Source organism: Eucyclogobius newberryi, unplaced genomic scaffold (assembly GCF_026437365.1).
Source record: "Eucyclogobius newberryi isolate DKJ021-1_F unplaced genomic scaffold, fEucNew1.0.hap1 SCAF_7, whole genome shotgun sequence".
Classification (NCBI taxonomy): domain Eukaryota; kingdom Metazoa; phylum Chordata; class Actinopteri; order Gobiiformes; family Gobiidae; genus Eucyclogobius; species Eucyclogobius newberryi.
The window spans coordinates 30,012,256-30,032,492 of NW_027316389.1; the positions used below are offsets into that span (position 1 = coordinate 30,012,256).

Consider the following 20,237-nt stretch of genomic DNA (forward strand, 5'->3'; position numbering starts at 1 on the left):
AGCGTTCTGAAGCTGCCAGGGCCGGCACAAGCCTTCACGGGGCCCTAAGCAAAAAAAATGTTGGGGGCCCCTCACCTCGTCATCAGAATCAGTTTTATTGCCATCGTCAGTGAACAATTCACATATGGGGACTTTCTTCAACGCAAACGAAGCGCACCAAAACGCATCCGTTTGCCATCTTGGTTAGTTTATTCTCAGCACCTCACAAGCTCAAATATTTTATAACTTAACTCCCACAATGCAACTTGGTATTCCGCTGACATCACCTCTACTCTCTGTACAAATAACACATCTCCCAGATATGTTTTGGGCGTATTTGTGGGCGTTAAGGGTCTACAGCCACATTAGCACATTTCCAGACCTTTTTTGGGTCTTCTGGTGCAATTTTAATGTGGTCCAGCCGGCTAAAGTAAGAGTAAAATGTTGAGGTTGTAATGCAATAAAATGATGATGTGATGAAACTGTGCCAGGAGAAAGTGACTAAAGCCAGTTATTAATACAATAGTGTACTTAATTACTCAATACAATATTGACTATGAAAAATAATTATGGTCATTGTTTTCATAACAAAATAAATGTACCTAAAACATAAGTTTGTTGAACATCTATTTGTTGTTAAATCAATCATCACTTAATATGGAGGAATGGACTGCAATAGTGTTCAATTATCATAACATAACACAAGGAAGGTCAAGTACAAACTGACCAAACATCAGCAGAACTACAAATACAGTGATGTAAGTTAAAATGTACATTCTCTATTTAACTGAAAATGTAAAAGTCATAGTTATCCTTATTAATTTATCTTTTACTGCTCCCGACTGTTCCTTCTTGCCAAAGTGACAAAACAAGTTCTATTAAATTAAACAAATGGCATAAGTAATGGCACTAACAATTAACACTGATAAAACAGTGCAAACATGTTATTCCCAGAGAATGAACAGAACGAGAAGAGAAGATCCAAACCTCGCTATAGTGAAGAGACTGCATTTCTGCAACTTTGCCACTTTTATATAAAAATATATAGTATTATTCTATAACAGACGTAATTATAATATGTCTGGTTATTTTTCACTATCAATTTATTATAATTTATAACAAATAGTCTAATTGTGCTTTTTAAATAAATTGAAAAGTTTTATTGCTCTATTAAAAGTTAATTAGAATATAAATGAACATCACACACTGGACTCCTCTGCATGAAACAATGCTGCAATGTGATTGGCTGATGGACCTTACATGCATAAACCTTTACGTTCCTCTCATTGCACTTATTTCTTAAGAAGTCAAAGTAAAATAGACATCATGAGTCACGATTGACCTCACACACGATGTACGGGCAGCGTGTGTTTGGAGAGAGGGGAGAGGGAGAGAGAGAGAGGGGAGGGAGAGAGAGAGAGAGAGAGAGGGGAGGGAGAGAGAGAGAGAGAGAGGGGAGGGAGAGAGAGAGAGAGAGAGAGGGGAGGGAGAGAGAGGAGGGAGGGAGGGGGAGAGAGAGACGGGAAGAGAGGGAGAGAGAGAGAGGGGAGAGGGAGGGAGGGGGAGAGAGGGAGAGAGAGAGGGGGAGAGAGGGAGAGAGAGGGGAGGGGGAGAGAGGGGAGAGGGAGGGAGGGGGAGAGAGGGAGGGAGGGGGAGAGAGAGACGGGAAGAGAGGGAGAGAGAGAGAGGGGAGAGAGGGGGAGAGAGAGAGAGAGAGAGAGGTGAGGGAGAGAGAGAGGGGAGAGGGAGGGAGGTGGAGAGAGGGAGGGAGGGGGAGAGAGAGAGGGGAGGGGGAGGGAGAGAGAGAGGGGGAGAGAGGGGGAGAGAGAGGGAGAGAGAGGGAGAGAGAGAGGGGACGAAAACTCAATAGTTAATTTGAAACAATTTCTTAAAACCCGCCCATCTCTAACTGAGGCTGCACTGTTTGTTCTGCGTGAATGAGGGCCGCACACTGTCCACTCCACTTTGGGCACATATATGAAGCACCAATAGCACTGTAAGAAGGTAAAAAGCTCTGAAAAGTTGATTTTGCATGATATGGGATCTTTAAGAAATGGTCCACTCCTGGCCTATATTTAATACATAATGCAGATCCTTATTTTAACTTCTGTTTGGAATGATGATGAAAATATGGTTATTTATGCTGCCCAGTGGTCGTGTGGTTAAGGCATCAGCACTGCAGTGTTGTCAGTTCAAATCCCAACTTAAATCGTCTATATTCAGTGTTCTCGTTGAGGGGTTTTGGCATGGCGGGCCACCATGCTGCAGTGGGCCCCCGCCATGCCCAAAAGATGCCGCCATGCTCTGGTGGGCCTCCGCCATGCTCAAAAGATACCGCCAGGTATTGAGATAACCGTGCTCGCCGCAGGCGGCGCGCGCGAAAAACACCACGGCGCCCGCACGGTACCCAAAAGATATGGAAAGCCAATATGATCACACTCCGCCACTTAGGAGCGGCGTATGGCGTACATTAAGAGAACAGCGAGCGCCGTCTGGCGTAAATTACGGCACTCGTTTACAGCGCACGGTGTAACGTCAGACGGCGCACAGCGTTAAAAGCGGCACCTTATTTTGTAAAAGCGTTGGAAAATACGCCGCGATACGCCGCTCCTCAGTGTGATCATATTGGCTTTCCATATCGAGCCCTGTGGGCAAATTCTTTCAGTACTTTTTGCGAGCACCGCCATCCTATAACCTCAGCCCAGCGAGAACACTGATATCTACATCTCTCATGCCCATATACTCGACACATGCATTGCCATGCCTCAGTATTGGGGACTCACCACATCCCAACTTTCACTTTAACCCCTGACTACAATGCAAGAAACATGTCTTTTGTTTACATTAGATATTTTCAGCCCTACACATGTACAAAGGGACATTTTCTAATCAACCGTTTTATTTTTGTTAAAGGAATGATCAATATTCTTCACGGACTGGGACTGCGGTTTCTTGCTTTAGGTCATCACACTCCTTTTATGGTAAGAGACTGAATTATGAAACTTTTAAGTGATATTTACAGCATTTAGAATTTTTTTTACATGTCACAATAATAACTAGATTCTGTGCAATGGCAAAAGCCATTGCGAGTGACTGCGCAATTTGTACAAAATATTTTATGGAAGTGCAAAAACTGTAAACATTCCAAATCTATGTAAAAGTACTTTGTTTTAATGAGCTTTTATTGTGAAACCCCCAAAACATTGTTTTAAATTGGTTTTACTGTGAAAATCCTCCAAATGTTGTTTTATATTGTTTTATTATGAAAACCCCAAAAATGTTGTTTTACAGTGTCTTTATTGTGAAAATCCCCAAACTGTTTTACTTTGCTTTTTTTAAAGTTAGTACTCTCTGTACTTCTACTGCATTACTGCAATAGCCTCATAGCCTATCCACCTTATTCCAGAAGCCCGTCTGAGCACCGCCATACGACGTAATCCTTCTTCTGGTTGTACATAGAGCTGCCGACCTCCAAAGAAAATAAGTTCTACACAGACATGGGCGGCAGTAGCTCAGTGGTAGAGTGCTCGTCTTCTGATCCGATGGCGGCGGTTCCCGCTGCGATCGCTCCCAAAGGTTGGTGGTGCGATCGCAGCTGCCTGAGGTGAATACTGCCGTTGTGTCCTTGAGCAAGACACTTAATCTGACTCGCCCCCAGTGCCTGCGAACAACTGGTGTGTGATTGTGTGTGTGGATGGGTCATTGGTTCCTTGATGTAAAGCGCTGTGTAAATGTGACCATTTACCATTTGACTGAAAAGCCGTTTTCGGGCCGCCCAGGGAATCGGTGCGTTGTTGAACATTAACGTTGAACATTAACATTGGACAATTTACACAAATCAATCTACATTTCCCTCATTGTCCATTTAAACAAATGGGGCCGGAAGTGAATTGTTTTACAATGCTTTTATTTTGAAGGTAAAATAAAGGTTAAGAAATGTGATGGTTCAGAGCCAAACACGTGTTCCAAGGCTGTTTAACAAACTTACATCAAACATTACACTAACTGTTATATGCTAATGGTACGGTAATGTCTATCATTCAAACGTTCTTGTTGTGTAACTGTTGCGGTTGGCAGAAAAGGTGCATTTACCGCCACCTATTGTAGTTGTACGTCTTAAAAGTATGTGTTTTACACTTTACAGTTTAAAGTAAAAGACTGGGACAGAGAGGAGAGAGAGCGAGAAAGTGAGAGAGAAAAAGAGAAATAAAACTTCTTTGGTGTTTTATGGCGGTTGGTATCCAAGTGTTACATTACCGCCTACTACTAAAACCTACCTAAAACAGAACATATTCAGAATTTATTATTTCTATGGCAACGTGTTCAGAATGTATGTTGTTGTTTTATGGCGGTTGTTGTTGTTTTTGTTGTTGTTGTTGTTGTTTTATGGCGGTTGTTTTTGTTGTTTTATTGCGGTTTTTGTTTTATGGCGGTTGTTTTATGTTTTTGTTGTTTTATGGCGTTTTTTGTTGTTTTATGGCGGTTGTTTCATGGCGGTTGGTATCCAAGCGTTACATTACGGCCAGACTTTATTCTTTAGGACTTTATTCTTTTCTTTAGACTTCATTCTTCAGATTCTGACTGGCTTTATTCCAGAGCTGAGTGATGTCTTTCTATGCCAAAACATCACATTCCTTATGATGTCACAATTTTGGTGACATCACTGTCTTTGAGTACACACAAGAAGAGACAACTACTAGCACGTAACTGCCATGAAATATCAAAGAAGAAGAGTCAGCTCTGGAATAAAGTCTGGTGGTAATGTAACACTTGGATACCAGCTGCCATAAAACAGCAAAGAAGAAGAAGAGGAGACTCATAAACACAGAAGTGTGGAACTCCTCAGTATACTCAATGTCCTTACAGAACAAGGTGGAACTGGAGGAATCTGCCCAAATGATGCACATGCATCATGAGGAACATGCCGAAATATTACAGGAAGAGAGACCTACAGAAGCTGACTGGGTCCATCTGTTGCCTCCAGTTGTCCTGCCTATGTTGGAGACAATGGGAGTGATTCAGAATAACCATGGCACAATCCAATGGTCTGACCCACCACTGAAACAAAGGGCTAAAGAGGCACCTTCTGTGCTGCCTGAAGCAGTCCAGGATGACGCAGCAGAAACTGCCCAGAACGGTGAAAATGGATCAGACATTTCCCATGGTGACTTCTCCAAACAAGAGAAGATCAAGTCACAATTGGAAACTGAAGAACTATCCCCAAAGGTTCAGAACGTTTTATTGGAACATCAGGAAAATATTTTGGAAAATTTCCCAGAAAACACCACTGTTCTAAAAAACATAGAGCCTGAAAAAACCTTTGTGGTGCACAGAACCAAAGCAACCATGTCTAGTACAGAGCATGTTACCACACCTGATGTGAACTCCCCACCTGAGAGGAGCAACCCCCCTGTGCCCCCTTATGAACATCAAGTGTCATCCATCCTGACACACGCTTTGGTCCAAAAAATCTTGGCTGAATCCCACAGTTGCCTTGATTGTGACCTAATCGCTGTCCGTCTGCACGGAAATATCAAGGAGCACATCATTATCAATGGTGATCGTGACATCAGATTTGAAGACTTACAAAAAATTGGTAAAAGAGCAGCCAAACATCTCAGAGAGGAGTTTGGCACTGTTGACCCGCTCCTGAAGGCTGCTCATGCAGATACTGCAGCTTTTGAAGCAGCTGTTGTGACCCATCTTAATATCCAACTGAGAACCTTAAACAACCGGCCCAAGTCTGCTCTGTCGCCCTTCTTCTCCAGACTGAGGAGGGTGTTCACTCTTACTTAGGCCCGTAATGGGACCAAATTGTGCATTTACAACCATTTTTATGGTAAAGAATGTTTCTTTTAAAATGTGTTAATTTGTTGAAAAATGAAAAAATGAAAAATTAAGAATGTATATAAGATATTTTTAGTTTAATTGATAATCTATATTTTGGACAATAGCAGCTGATTCGTTGTGGTGACATGTCTTGACGGTCTCAGTCTTCATCAGGTGTGACGTGTCATCTATTCTTCTACATGGTCAGAATGATGGACCTGTCAGGTCTATCAGGCTGACTGCGGCCTCCGCCGGCCGCTGCTGGTTGGAATCGTGTAACACTTCAATGTGACACTTTTGACAAAGACGGAAGTTACCGTCAAAACATGTCATAGTAATAAATCATCTCTTACCTATTGTCAGACAGGCTTTTAGATAGGATTTGAAAACACTCCGTCCAGTACGGGTCGATAATACGAAATACGTGTAGCTTCGGCATTCTCCGAACTAATATAAAGTACCTAAAAAATTAGCTTTATGTTGCTTTAGGTTATGGTAAGCCAATATGATCACACACTGCCCCTTAGGAGCGGCGTATCGCAACGGATTTTCCGACGCTTTTACAAAATAAAGCGGCGCTTTTAACACCGTGCGCCGTCTGACGTTATGCCGTGGGACGTAAACGAGCGCCGTAATTTACGCCATACGCCGCTCTTAAGTGGCGTAGTGTGATAATTTTGGCTTCCGCCATGGGCAGCGCGAGCAGAAAAGTTACACTACAGCACAGGCACGGAGGCGGCGCGAGCACGGACGGTGATCTGATGAACAGGTGCCAAATAAACATTTGGGACCAGAATGGAAGTCGTCTACTTTATTGAGCGTAGCTTTCTTAACTATATGATGTATGTATGTATGTATGTTACTTTGTTTTTCAACCTGGCGGATGTTTTTTCAGCCTGGCGCTATCTTTTGGGTAGCGCGCCGCCGCCTGCTCCACGGTGCCGTCATTGCCCTTGAAAATGCCCGTCCACATTTTAAAATACCCCTCTATCTAAAAGCCTGTTGTCAGATATAGATGAACAATTGAACTATTCTGCTAGGAAAACAAAATGAACATTCTGCATACAAATAATTTGTTTACTGTTGTTGATTTGTGTGAAAACCTCTTAATCATTCTTAATTGGCCATTTTTGTGGGCTAATGTAATGGCTGTGCAAATAAAAGTAAACTGACTCTAGAATTCTATGTAGCTGGACTTGTTTGGTGGCTGGTTATAAATACTCTTAGCTGACAAATTATGATTACTTACTAATTGTGATACTGTAATGTCACTCATTCTTGTGTATTCAGCAGTATATATTTCTGTTTATATTTTGACCACAGCACATTGGTATGGCTCATAACTACAGAAATGTCAGCCAGGCCGTCCAGGCAGTGCGGGACTGTGGCTATGAAATCTCCATGGGACTGATGCCAAAGTCTATTGGACCAGTGACATTTTGTTTCACAGGAACTGGAAATGTATCAAAGGTAAGCAATTAAGCAGTGTGGCCATTGGGGGCAGAGGCAAGAGGATATGTGATTATATACAATGAAATGAAAAGAAGCAAACTGGAATGGAAAAATGTCTCATAGTAAAATGTTTTTTGTAATATGTACGTATGTCTTCTAATTTTGAGTATGTTATATAAAATTATTTGAGTTTATGTAAAAATACTGTAGTGGCTTTATAATATTTAATACAGAGGAAAATAAGTATTTGAACACCCTGCGATTTTGCGAGAGACAGAGTCAGGAAATCATTGATTTTTAAATATATTTATTTGTGTGTTATTGCTGCAAATACGTATTTGAACATCTGCAATCAGCAACAATTCTGGCTCTCATAGACATGTTAGTCTGCCTTTAAAAAGTCCACCTCCACCCTACTATTTCATCTAAATTAGTAGCACCTGTATGAGCTCATCAGCCGCATAAAGACACTGGTCTAACCCCACAGTCAGTCAGACTCCAACTACTATCATGGGCAAGGCCAAAGAGCTGTCAAAAGATACCAGAGACAAAACTAGACTAGGCTGTAGATGAGGCTGGATAGGACAAGCAGCTTGGTGAAAAAAGGAAGAGATGACTCTCACTCTCCCTCAGACTGGGGCTTCATGCAAGATCTCACCTCGTAAGAAAAATGAGGAATCAGCCCAGAACTACATGAGAGAAGCTAGTAAAGTGCCTTGAGTTCGAATCCCGACTCTTGACAGTTTACTGCATGTCCTCCCTTCTCTCTCATCCCCATTTCACGCTCACTTGTCCCGTCTAATAAAGCCTACGGCCCAACAAGAAAGAAAAAAAGTCTTTGGCTGAGCGACAGCCCTGAAACCGATGAAAACAGATCTAGTGAAGATCTGTGTGGAGGAGTGGGCCAAAATCCCTGCTGCAGTTTGTGCAAACTTGGTCAAGAACTACAGGAAACGTTGGTCCTCTGTAATGGGAAACAAAGGCTTCTGGACCAAAAATCTACACTGATTTTATCAGGTAGATAGCTAAAGATAAAGTACTTATTTACAGCAATAACATACAAATTATTTAAAAATCATTCAATGTTTTTTTGCTGCTCTCTCACAGTGGAAATGTACTTACAATGAAAGAACTTCAGTAATCGCAGGGTGTTCAAATACTTATTTTCCTCACTGTATATATCCTTTTAGGGCGCTCAGGACATCATCAATGAGCTTCCTGTGGAGTACGTTGAGCCACACGAGTTAAAAGATGTTTCCAAAACTGGAGGTATGCTTTTTAATTTTGGTCTAAATTAAATTGTATTTGTAGTTTTACATTCTGTCATTGTTTATTTATTGTTCAGTTAGATTCACGGTACCATGTACTGAGCATTTTGTTTCTTTGCCCTACTTAGATATGACCAAAGTCTATGCCACTGTGTTGAGTCGACACCACCACCTCATGAGGAAAAGTGATGGCCTTTATGACCCCTTGGAGTACGAGTACCATCCCGAACTGTACACATCCAATTTTAGGACCAGCGTAAGTCCACCGCTTCTTTTTCTATATTTAAATGTTTTTATTTTTTAAATGAAAGAACATATAGAAACAAACACACAGAAAGAAAAACACAACCAGAGAGAGCGCAGACAGACAATAAAAGCAGCAGACATCCAACAAATAAATGGAATTAAAAAGATCATGTGTGGACCACAGCCAGACCAAAGCAGGACTCTCACATATAACATACTATACATCTCATGAACAACATGATTTTTGTATTTTTCATTTTAAGTGGGCTGAATTGCATATAATAAAAGTATTGCAACTGTAATTTGATTCTTTCCAAGGTTTTGAACAGGCGTGTTAGTGGTGTGTGGCCACAACGTGCACATCTGATGTAGCTCAGAGTGGTCCTCAGTGTGTCCAGGGAACTTGTGTGTTTGCCCAGACACATGAAAAATTGTAGGGAACATTGGTAGATATATTGGTAGAAATGAGTCTTTGTGAGGCGCAGTCCAATCGGTTTTGGTATCAAGGAAAGGATGGCTTCTTTTCAACTAGGAAGGGTCTTAGTTTTCTTAAGTGCCCAGTTAATAGTTGCCAAAAAGAAATGAGTAGGTGTTTCTTTTAGAGTTTTATACCACTCTAAGGTGAACCCATTGCTCCCCTGAGATTTATTGTTCTTTAATCTTTTGATTGCACCTTGTATTTCCAAAACTCTGACATAACAGGTAAATTAAGGGTGTCCAGAAAGAAACTTATATCATCTTTATCATGTTAGATGATCATTTTTGATTTGTTTTTTTAATGTAAAATTATGTACAAGCTGGTAGTTGGCGGTTGACAAATAATAATAAACTAATTATTCAAGAAATGTACAGAAAGTTCAAATACTGATTAACAGTTTCAACTGATTTTCTCTCTTTAGGTTGCACCGTACACCACCTGCCTGATCAATGGTATTTACTGGGACCCGCACACTCCACGCCTCCTCAGACGCCTCGATGCCCAAAAGTTAATAAGACCGCCCAAAAACTCACCTGTGCGCAACGACTGCTCACCTGCACTGCCCCACAAGTAAGTTAAAAACCTGACGGATATGTGCTTAAAAACACATAGCAAACATTATAGCGGAACTTAGGTTTTTTTACCTTTTTAAAAAAAAACATTTTTTACTGTAGACCAGGGATGTCACACTATAAAATGTTTGTGTAACGATTATTCTAACAAGTATTGATACCATCAATCCTTCATGTCGACATCCCATTTTTTTTTTCCATAAGCACATGGGAACTGGGGCCATTTTATGTAGCCCATTCCCATCCTGGCACTTTTTCTCTCAAATGTGACAGTGGCATTGACTACTAAACGGTTTTTGCTAGCGCTTTTACTCTACAGTTCAAGTGTCATAGCTCTTTGCCTTGAGTTGTGTTTACAGAGCGAGTCACGGAGTGAGAAGGTCGCGCTGATAAGAAAGCACCTCTTGTTCTTCTCCACAGACTTTTAGCCATCTGTGACATATCCGCTGATACGGGTGGCTCTATAGAGTTCATGACCGAATGCACTACCATCGATAGGCCCTTCTGTATGTACGATGCCGACCAACATATCGACCATGACAGGTACGTACACAAGCACCATTCAAACAGGCCGCCAATGCCCAAGCCATGGAAACATATGGAAAATAAATGTATCGGTAAATACATTTTGGAGACAATACAACACTGGGGAGGAGTTTTGCTCAGGGTCAGGACTTTTAAAAAACAAAGACAGTGAGTAGATTGGGGGAGAGACTTTCAGAATCAGAAAGGTGATACGGAGCAACATAAAACAATGAACAATGATAAAACAACCTTTTATAAGTCAAATAAAAAAACAATTTAAATCTACTATAAGATAAAAAATAAAAATAGGCTTACTGTGTACACAACATTTTCAGTTGAAGCGTTAAAAATTGAGCTGTATAATTATTACAGACTATAAAGTAGTTTCTGTGGATTATTGATCGTATTTTGTAGGATAAAAGTGTCTTCAGTTGTTAGTCAGTGTGGACCCCCAGAAGCTCTATAATCACACTCAGTCCAGTCGTGTAGTGAGGACCTCAGACTCTATAATCACACTCAGTCCAGTCGTGTAGTGTGGACCTCAGACTCTATAATCACACTCAGTCCAGTCGTGTAGTGAGGACCTCAGACTCTATAATCACACTCAGTCCAGTCGTGTAGTGTGGACCTCAGACTCTATAATCACACTCAGTCCAGTCGTGTAGTGTGGACCTCAGACTCTATAGTCACACTCAGTCCAGTCGTGTAGTGTGGACCTCAGACTCTATAATCACACTCAGTCCAGTCGTGTAGTGAGGACCTCAGACTCTATAATCACACTCAGTCCAGTCGTGTAGTGTGGACCTCAGACTCTATAATCACACTCAGTCCAGTCGTGTAGTGAGGACCTCAGACTCTATAATCACACTCAGTCCAGTCGTGTAGTGTGGACCTCAGACTCTATAATCACACTCAGTCCAGTCGTGTAGTGAGGACCTCAGACTCTATAATCACACTCAGTCCAGTCGTGTAGTGAGGACCTCAGACTCTATAATCACACTCAGTCCAGTCGTGTAGTGAGGACCTCAGACTCTATAATCACACTCAGTCCAGTCGTGTAGTGTGGACCTCAGACTCTATAATCACACTCAGTCCAGTCGTGTAGTGAGGACCTCAGACTCTATAATCACACTCAGTCCAGTCGTGTAGTGTGGACCTCAGACTCTATAATCACACTCAGTCCAGTCGTGTAGTGTGGACCTCAGACTCTGTAATCACTCTCAGTCCAGTCGTGTAGTGAGGACCTCAGACTCTATAATCACACTCAGTCCAGTCGTGTAGTGTGGACCTCAGACTCTATAATCACACTCAGTCCAGTCGTGTAGTGTGGACCTCAGACTCTATAATCACTCTCAGTCCAGTCGTGTAGTGAGGACCTCAGACTCTATAATCACTCTCAGTCCAGTCGTGTAGTGAGGACCTCAGACTCTATAATCACACTCAGTCCAGTCGTGTAGTGTGGACCTCAGACTCTATAATCACTCTCAGTCCAGTCGTGTAGTGTGGACCTCAGACTCTATAATCACACTCAGTCCAGTCGTGTAGTGTGGACCTCAGACTCTATAATCACTCTCAGTCCAGTCGTGTAGTGAGGACCTCAGACTCTATAATCACACTCAGTCCAGTCGTGTAGTGAGGACCTCAGACTCTATAATCACACTCAGTCCAGTCGTGTAGTGTGGACCTCAGACTCTATAATCACACTCAGTCCAGTCGTGTAGTGTGGACCTCAGACTCTCTATAATCACACTCAGTCCAGTCGTGTAGTGAGGACCTCAGACTCTATAATCACACTCAGTCCAGTCGTGTAGTGTGGACCTCAGACTCTATAATCACACTCAGTCCAGTCGTGTAGTGTGGACCTCAGACTCTATAATCACACTCAGTCCAGTCGTGTAGTGAGGACCTCAGACTCTATAATCACACTCAGTCCAGTCGTGTAGTGTGGACCTCAGACTCTATAATCACACTCAGTCCAGTCGTGTAGTGTGGACCTCAGACTCTATAATCACACTCAGTCCAGTCGTGTAGTGTGGACCTCAGACTCTATAATCACACTCAGTCCAGTCGTGTAGTGTGGACCTCAGACTCTATAATCACACTCAGTCCAGTCGTGTAGTGAGGACCTCAGACTCTATAATCACACTCAGTCCAGTCGTGTAGTGTGGACCTCAGACTCTCTATAATCACACTCAGTCCAGTCGTGTAGTGAGGACCTCAGACTCTATAATCACACTCAGTCCAGTCGTGTAGTGTGGACCTCAGACTCTATAATCACACTCAGTCCAGTCGTGTAGTGAGGACCTCAGACTCTATAATCACACTCAGTCCAGTCGTGTAGTGTGGACCTCAGACTCTATAATCACACTCAGTCCAGTCGTGTAGTGTGGACCTCAGACTCTCTATAATCACACTCAGTCCAGTCGTGTAGTGAGGACCTCAGACTCTATAATCACACTCAGTCCAGTCGTGTAGTGTGGACCTCAGACTCTATAATCACACTCAGTCCAGTCGTGTAGTGTGGACCTCAGACTCTATAATCACACTCAGTCCAGTCGTGTAGTGAGGACCTCAGACTCTATAATCACACTCAGTCCAGTCGTGTAGTGAGGACCTCAGACTCTATAATCACACTCAGTCCAGTCGTGTAGTGTGGACCTCAGACTCTATAGTCACACTCAGTCCAGTCGTGTAGTGTGGACCTCAGACTCTATAATCACACTCAGTCCAGTCGTGTAGTGAGGACCTCAGACTCTATAATCACACTCAGTCCAGTCGTGTAGTGTGGACCTCAGACTCTATAATCACTCTCAGTCCAGTCGTGTAGTGTGGACCTCAGACTCTATAATCACACTCAGTCCAGTCGTGTAGTGAGGACCTCAGACTCTATAATCACACTCAGTCCAGTCGTGTAGTGTGGACCTCAGACTCTATAATCACACTCAGTCCAGTCGTGTAGTGTGGACCTCAGACTCTATAATCACACTCAGTCCAGTCGTGTAGTGTGGACCTCAGACTCTATAATCACACTCAGTCCAGTCGTGTAGTGTGGACCTCAGACTCTATAATCACACTCAGTCCAGTCGTGTAGTGAGGACCTCAGACTCTATAATCACACTCAGTCCAGTCGTGTAGTGAGGACCTCAGACTCTATAATCACACTCAGTCCAGTCGTGTAGTGTGGACCTCAGACTCTATAATCACACTCAGTCCAGTCGTGTAGTGTGGACCTCAGACTCTATAATCACACTCAGTCCAGTCGTGTAGTGTGGACCTCAGACTCTATAATCACACTCAGTCCAGTCGTGTAGTGAGGACCTCAGACTCTCTATAATCACACTCAGTCCAGTCGTGTAGTGAGGACCTCAGACTCTCTATAATCACACTCAGTCCAGTCGTGTAGTGAGGACCTCAGACTCTATAATCACACTCAGTCCAGTCGTGTAGTGAGGACCTCAGACTCTATAATCACACTCAGTCCAGTCGTGTAGTGTGGACCTCAGACTCTATAATCACACTCAGTCCAGTCGTGTAGTGTTGACCTCAGACTCTATAATCACACTCAGTCCAGTCGTGTAGTGTGGACCTCAGACTCTATAATCACACTCAGTCCAGTCGTGTAGTGTTGACCTCAGACTCTCTATAATCACACTCAGTCCAGTCGTGTAGTGAGGACCTCAGACTCTATAATCACACTCAGTCCAGTCGTGTAGTGTGGACCTCAGACTCTATAATCACACTCAGTCCAGTCGTGTAGTGTTGACCTCAGACTCTATAATCACACTCAGTCCAGTCGTGTAGTGTGGACCTCAGACTCTATAATCACACTCAGTCCAGTCGTGTAGTGTGGACCTCACACTCTCTATAATCACACTCAGTCCAGTCGTGTAGTGAGGACCTCAGACTCTATAATCACACTCAGTCCAGTCGTGTAGTGTGGACCTCAGACTCTATAATCACACTCAGTCCAGTCGTGTAGTGAGGACCTCAGACTCTATAATCACACTCAGTCCAGTCGTGTAGTGTGGACCTCAGACTCTATAATCACACTCAGTCCAGTCGTGTAGTGTGGACCTCAGACTCTATAATCACACTCAGTCCAGTCGTGTAGTGTTGACCTCAGACTCTCTATAATCACACTCAGTCCAGTCGTGTAGTGTGGACCTCAGACTCTATAATCACACTCAGTCCAGTCGTGTAGTGTGGACCTCAGACTCTATAATCACACTCAGTCCAGTCGTGTAGTGTGGACCTCAGACTCTATAATCAATTCGGACAGAGACTGAGGGGCAAAGCCATGGAGACGTTTAAAAACAAATACATTTTTAAATCAATGCGATAAGAAAGCGGGACCCAGTCATTTTAAGATTCTTCTCATTAAATGTAATCCGTGTCTGTCAACCACTGACAAGTTTTAAGATGTTATTCTTTGTCAACGGAAAAAAATAGTTCTTCAAATAATGGTTTTGGAAATGCTGTTGTTTGACTGCAGTGTTGAAGGAACTGGGATCCTCATGTGCTCCATTGACAACCTGCCCGCGCAGCTGCCCATCGAGGCCACAGAGTACTTCGGCGACCGCCTCTTCCCCTACATTTGGGAGATGGTAAGGCTTTTGGGTGCGGTGAGGTGAGCTCGGTCTCTCGTGGTGGTGGATTTACTGTAGCTGTTTGTTTTTTTCATTTGCACCGGGTGTTTTGGGAGAGCGCTGCGTTACAGGCTGTTTAATAGGGTGATAAATCAACACACTGCCATGGACTTTTCTGTGATGAATTTGACCACCTTTTCAGTTGCAATCAGACGCCACCAGACCGTTGGAAGAAGAAGAGTTCAGCCCTCAAGTCCGAGACGTGAGTGTAACTTTAGAAATCAAGTTGAAAAGTCCACAAAACAGTCATTTGATTTGTTTGTTCTGCATTTCAAAGGCTGTCATCACGTCAAACGGCAAACTCACGCCTAAGTTTGAGTACATTGACAAATTGCGGGAAGAAAGGTATGTTTTTTCTGACTTGTTTCTGCATTGTTCTATGTTTTCATAGGAAGGAAATATTTCAATTTTACTGTACATCTAAGAAAAATGATGGAAATTTGTATTCTACCTATAGGTTAAAACTTCCATAGAGTCCATAGACGCTTGAATAGATTAGTCAGTTCAGAAGACGTTTTTGCTTTGTTGCTACTTGTCTAACTCTTTACTAACCTTGCGTTTGTACTTTGCACAGTGTGGCTCTTGCATTGTAAGTGTGCTCACGGCTCTGGCGCACCACGCTCCTGGTCGTTCTCGGTAGAAACATGCTTTTCCCGTCTTTTACCGGATCTCCGTTATGTTTTGCTGGTGTCGTTTAAATTAATTGTCAAAATCATTGCATGTTTGTTTTTCCGTTTGTGCATCTTAGAGCCATTAGGGAGAAAGTTCCAGCAGTTCGGGCAGTGCAGTGTTATTTACGGGTGGGCAATATTGATAAAAAGTGAGTTTGTTTCGACGATGCCGATGACTACAATAATCAGACAAAATTTAACAATCCGTCTGAAATGTGCCAAGACATGCCTGTAAATGCTTGGCTGAGATTCAAGTCTTGCACAAAATTTAAACGATCTGTCAAAGACATTCAGAGACATTCACTTTATTCCCTTATTTGGACCATAAAAGTCTGTTATTTTTCTTTTCCATTTTTGATCACACTTGAAGCAGCTTTTGTATTTTTATTTTTTGAATCTCCTTGAATTTTTTTCTATTTCTCATCTCTATCCAATGCACTTTATTTATTTAGCCCATTTCATAAAACCGCAACAGTTAAGTGCTGCATAATGCAAGACAAATATACAAAACAAATATATACGATAGAGCTCTATTTAACTCTTGATTGTCCTAAGCAATAAAATATGTAAAATCACATTAAAACAACTATATCCAACAATAAAAATATAAAACCATTAAAATAAAGGTAAAATCACGAGTGCAGTGCCTTAACTATCTATTACATATTGAGTTTAGGGGGAAATCATCAAAATTGGCCTAAACATTGGCCCCAAAATGTCTGTTACATGTATAAAGACTCAAGATTCTTTGAAAAATCTTCATTAGCCATATATTTTTAAAACATTTTTTAAACGCAGGTTGACCTTTTCCTGACACTTCCTGACACATTAATTCAGTCCTCAGTCACATGGATGATTAAAAAAAAAAAAAAAAAGATGTCCATGTAAAATGTGATCTTTTCATTTCATAGATTTGACAAATGTTACTGATCCTGAAACTACTTAGAATTTAAACTATTTTGTGTATTCTGTGTTTTTTTTGGTGTCAATTCTTAGTCTGGACAAATACATATTTTATAGTTAATGCACTTTTGTGTTTTTTTTTTGGTGTTGTATATTGCTTATAGCTATTGCTTGTTCTCCTGTCATAAATTTAGTGAACAATGAATTGAATTGTGAATATGATCAGTGGTTTGAGATTAAGCTCGTCTGCTTCATGATTCAGCCGCTCATTTGTTCACATAAAGTGCTTAAGCAGCCCCACTGACTCTTAAGGTGCATTCTCTTTACTCTTAATGACACAACAATGACTACTTTCTACTTATCCATCACATTGTGGTTTAGCGCAGCTTTGCGTCTTTACTTTTCCTGAACAGCTTGCCCAAAACAACCCTCCTCGCTTCTTCAATTTCTATCTCTTTATATTTAGGCCATGTCTTAAGACTCTTCCACTCACTAATTGATCTTAAGTATCATTTTTCCAGACAAGCAATGCCACGAAATCTTTAATCCCTGTGAATGAGTTGGGCTCCTTAAGAAATGTAAACAAAAAGGGAACGTCCAGCCATTTCTTTTCTTTTCTTTTTAATTAAGATGTTGGGGGGTCGGATGGCCGCCTGGTCAATGCCACACTCGCGCTTGTCTCATCCAATTAGAGGCCACTGACCCCTGGAGGATTTAAAGGCCGGCCGCGGGTTATTAATGCCACGGGTGACTTTATTAAGGCGGTATTGTTATGACAGTGTTACCATAATCCTGCATGCAAAATCAGACTTTTTAACTGAACGGCGGTGGGCTCGTGTTAATTAAAACCTGATTCGTTGGGTTTGGTCAAAGGATTTTGCTGTGATTTATTTTGGTCGTGTGAAAATGGTCAGGCCAAGGATCAGTCGTGGAGAAATGTTTACGAACAATTACAATAAGTCATAAATGTATATATTTTACGGCCGCATAACAAAAATTAAATCAACCTAATGTGTGGCTTGAATAAGTTTCAATCTACAGTTGAAACATTAGTCTAATTGAAAATCAACACTTCATTTAAGATAAGATAAGATAAGATATTCCTTTATTGTCCCACATGGGGAAATTTCATTGGTGCAACGCAGGTAGATACAGAGGTAGATACAGAAGAACAGATCACTTATAGGAAGTCTGAAAAACACTTTCAGTAGAAGATCTCTTATAAATAAATAAAAAAAATAAAAACTCCCATAGACAAATAAATACATAATACATTATTTAATCCTAATGTATCACTGTGTAACATTTCTGATGAATTGCACGCCACTTGCAATCTATGGAGATGGGGGAGTTAAAACCATACTTTGGAACGTAAAAAAACGGAGTAAATAAATAAAAACCCATCATGACACAAAACGGTATGCTCCGAGGTATGTCCAGGGAAGGAGTCAAATACAAGTCAAGGAGAGGCCCACACTCTGGAACATTCTCAATGGAGATGCGTACGTTTTATGCACCACTATGGAGTATTCACAGCAAAGAATTAACATCTCCATGGAGACGAGCAGGTGGCATGCCCATCAACAAGCCAAGCACACAGCAAATGTTGCACGGTCGGCCCTTCTCTTGGTGACCTTTCACTGTAATACAAACAGAATCAACAACTCAAACAAGCAGGATGCACTGGGGCCAAAGTCCATTGATCTGTTACATATAAAGTGCATCATTATAAAGTAACAAAAGGTTTCTGTAAATGGTCATCTGCCCTAAGTGTGATTTTCAAGTGTTGTGGTTCAGGGAGAAGGCGCAGATCATGAAGAAAAGTGGGATGAAGCGTGTGCTGATGTTGGGGACGGGCTACGTGTCGGGCCCCGTCGTGGAGTACCTGACCCGGGACGACAATACACAGGTCACAGTGGGTGAGTATAGCACTGAAGCTATTTTACATTCACTCACTCATTTTCTAGAAAAAAAAACATGTGTAAATATGCACATGTTTTACATGCAAAGTTGCCAAAGCCATTTAACATGTTTTTTACAGACCAGTGTGATTCAGTCATCTATAGTCAGCTGCTGTAGACAGCTTTTCTTTGACCTAGTGCCTAAGATGAGGTGTGTTTTGGAGGTTAAACCCTGGTTCAGTGCTTGTTTAGTCCTGGATTTGATCAGATTTAGCCCTGGTTATAAAATAAGTGACTTTGAAAGTAGAAGTAGTTTGAATGGTTTTAAGAATCACTGGTGTACAACATTTTGAGCAGAATTTCAGAATATCAGCTACTTGTTTTTTTATTTTTTTTCCTTGCATTTACATTTCTGCCTTTAGCCTCTGCGGTTCTGAGGCAGGCAGAGGAGCTGGCAGCCAAATACCCAAACACCATCCCAGTGGTGCTGGACGTGGGCAGCCAAGAGGATGGTCACCTTCACTCACTCATCAAAGAGCACGACTTGGTCATCAGGTAGATTACTATAAATAAACTTCAAGGCTTGTGAGAAAAGACTGTCACAGACAAATATCAACCAATATCAACTGCTGAATCCAGTTTATGCTTTTGATGTGTGGTCCTCAATTTCAATTACAGCCTGGAAAGATGTTAATTTTGATTGCCTTTTATGAAAAGGGTTTGTGAAAAACATATTTGTATATATTCTTTTTAATCAGGAGAATTCCTTATTTTCAAAAAGTATCGACTAGTTTGGAGATGGAGTTTGGAGAGAATGTTTAGGCCTTTTTTGGGAGGCAAGAGCGCTAACCGCCTTTGCCACCGTGCACCCCGTGTCTGTATTATTATTCATATTATAGTTTTGAGCCATGGTGTACCCTATGAATCCTTGCTCTACAAACTTTATATTCAGGCATCTTTTACCACTTTTGATGTGGTGCAGAATGTTATTGTCGATACTTATGTGGTCCACAGCTTGCTGCCGTACGCACTCCATCCTCTCGTGGCTAAGCACTGCATCCAGAGGAAGAAGAACTTGGTGACTGCCAGCTACATGAGTCCAGAAATGAAGGCGCTGGAGAGCAGGTCAGGACCGGGAGAATGTTAAAAGGAATGGGAATTTTTCCTACATTTTACATCAAAATTATGAAGCAATAAAGTTTTTTTTCTCTGTACCATATGTTACCATTGATGATATTGTATAAATATGTGTAAAATATTTGGGGGAAATATTGTTATCTATATTTTAAATAATACCTCCAAAAAAATTACAAGGCCAAAGAAATGTTTATTCCTGGTTCTATTTACCTATAATGATACAACTTCATTGTCTGGTCAGCTGATGTAGTATAGTTAAGGGCATACTGTGTAGCTCTGTGTCTACTCCCTCTTGGAGCGGCAGTGCCACAGTGGTTAGAATGCTTGTTCTCCAACCCGAAGTTCAGGGTTAGATTTCTGTTAATTCTGTAAATGATACCTTTGAAGCATACTCCTGTTTGCAGAAAAGAAGGCCATTACAAAAAAATTACAGACTTGTCCTTGATTGTTGATGCAGTTTGAGTCAAACATTATAACTGACATAAGGAATATAGAGAAGATCACATTTGGACTTGAAATTGGGCAAATTTGACCAACTTTGAACCAATTGAGTTTATTTTGACGTTTGTGTGCCATAGTTTTATTTTGATGTCTTGTTGTGATTTCCTTTTGTCTATTTTCTCTCTAGTC

The 20,237-nt window shown here is 41.6% G+C and overlaps 1 protein-coding gene across 3 annotated transcripts in view; it reads left to right on the forward strand.

Annotated features, from left to right (window-relative positions):
• Positions 1-20,237, forward strand: part of aass (aminoadipate-semialdehyde synthase) — a 64,956-nt gene that overhangs the window by 31,031 nt on the left and 13,688 nt on the right. For all 3 annotated transcript variants that reach the window (XM_072434921.1, XM_072434918.1, XM_072434920.1), the window contains exons 5-16: positions 2,893-2,960; positions 7,132-7,278; positions 8,451-8,529; positions 8,657-8,784; positions 9,674-9,822; positions 10,245-10,367; positions 14,842-14,953; positions 15,138-15,197; positions 15,273-15,340; positions 18,367-18,488; positions 18,893-19,025; positions 19,485-19,595. In XM_072434921.1, the coding sequence (XP_072291022.1) occupies positions 2,893-2,960; positions 7,132-7,278; positions 8,451-8,529; positions 8,657-8,784; positions 9,674-9,822; positions 10,245-10,367; positions 14,842-14,953; positions 15,138-15,197; positions 15,273-15,340; positions 18,367-18,488; positions 18,893-19,025; positions 19,485-19,595 (1,300 nt within the window). The remainder of the gene's footprint in view (positions 1-2,892; positions 2,961-7,131; positions 7,279-8,450; positions 8,530-8,656; positions 8,785-9,673; positions 9,823-10,244; positions 10,368-14,841; positions 14,954-15,137; positions 15,198-15,272; positions 15,341-18,366; positions 18,489-18,892; positions 19,026-19,484; positions 19,596-20,237) is intronic.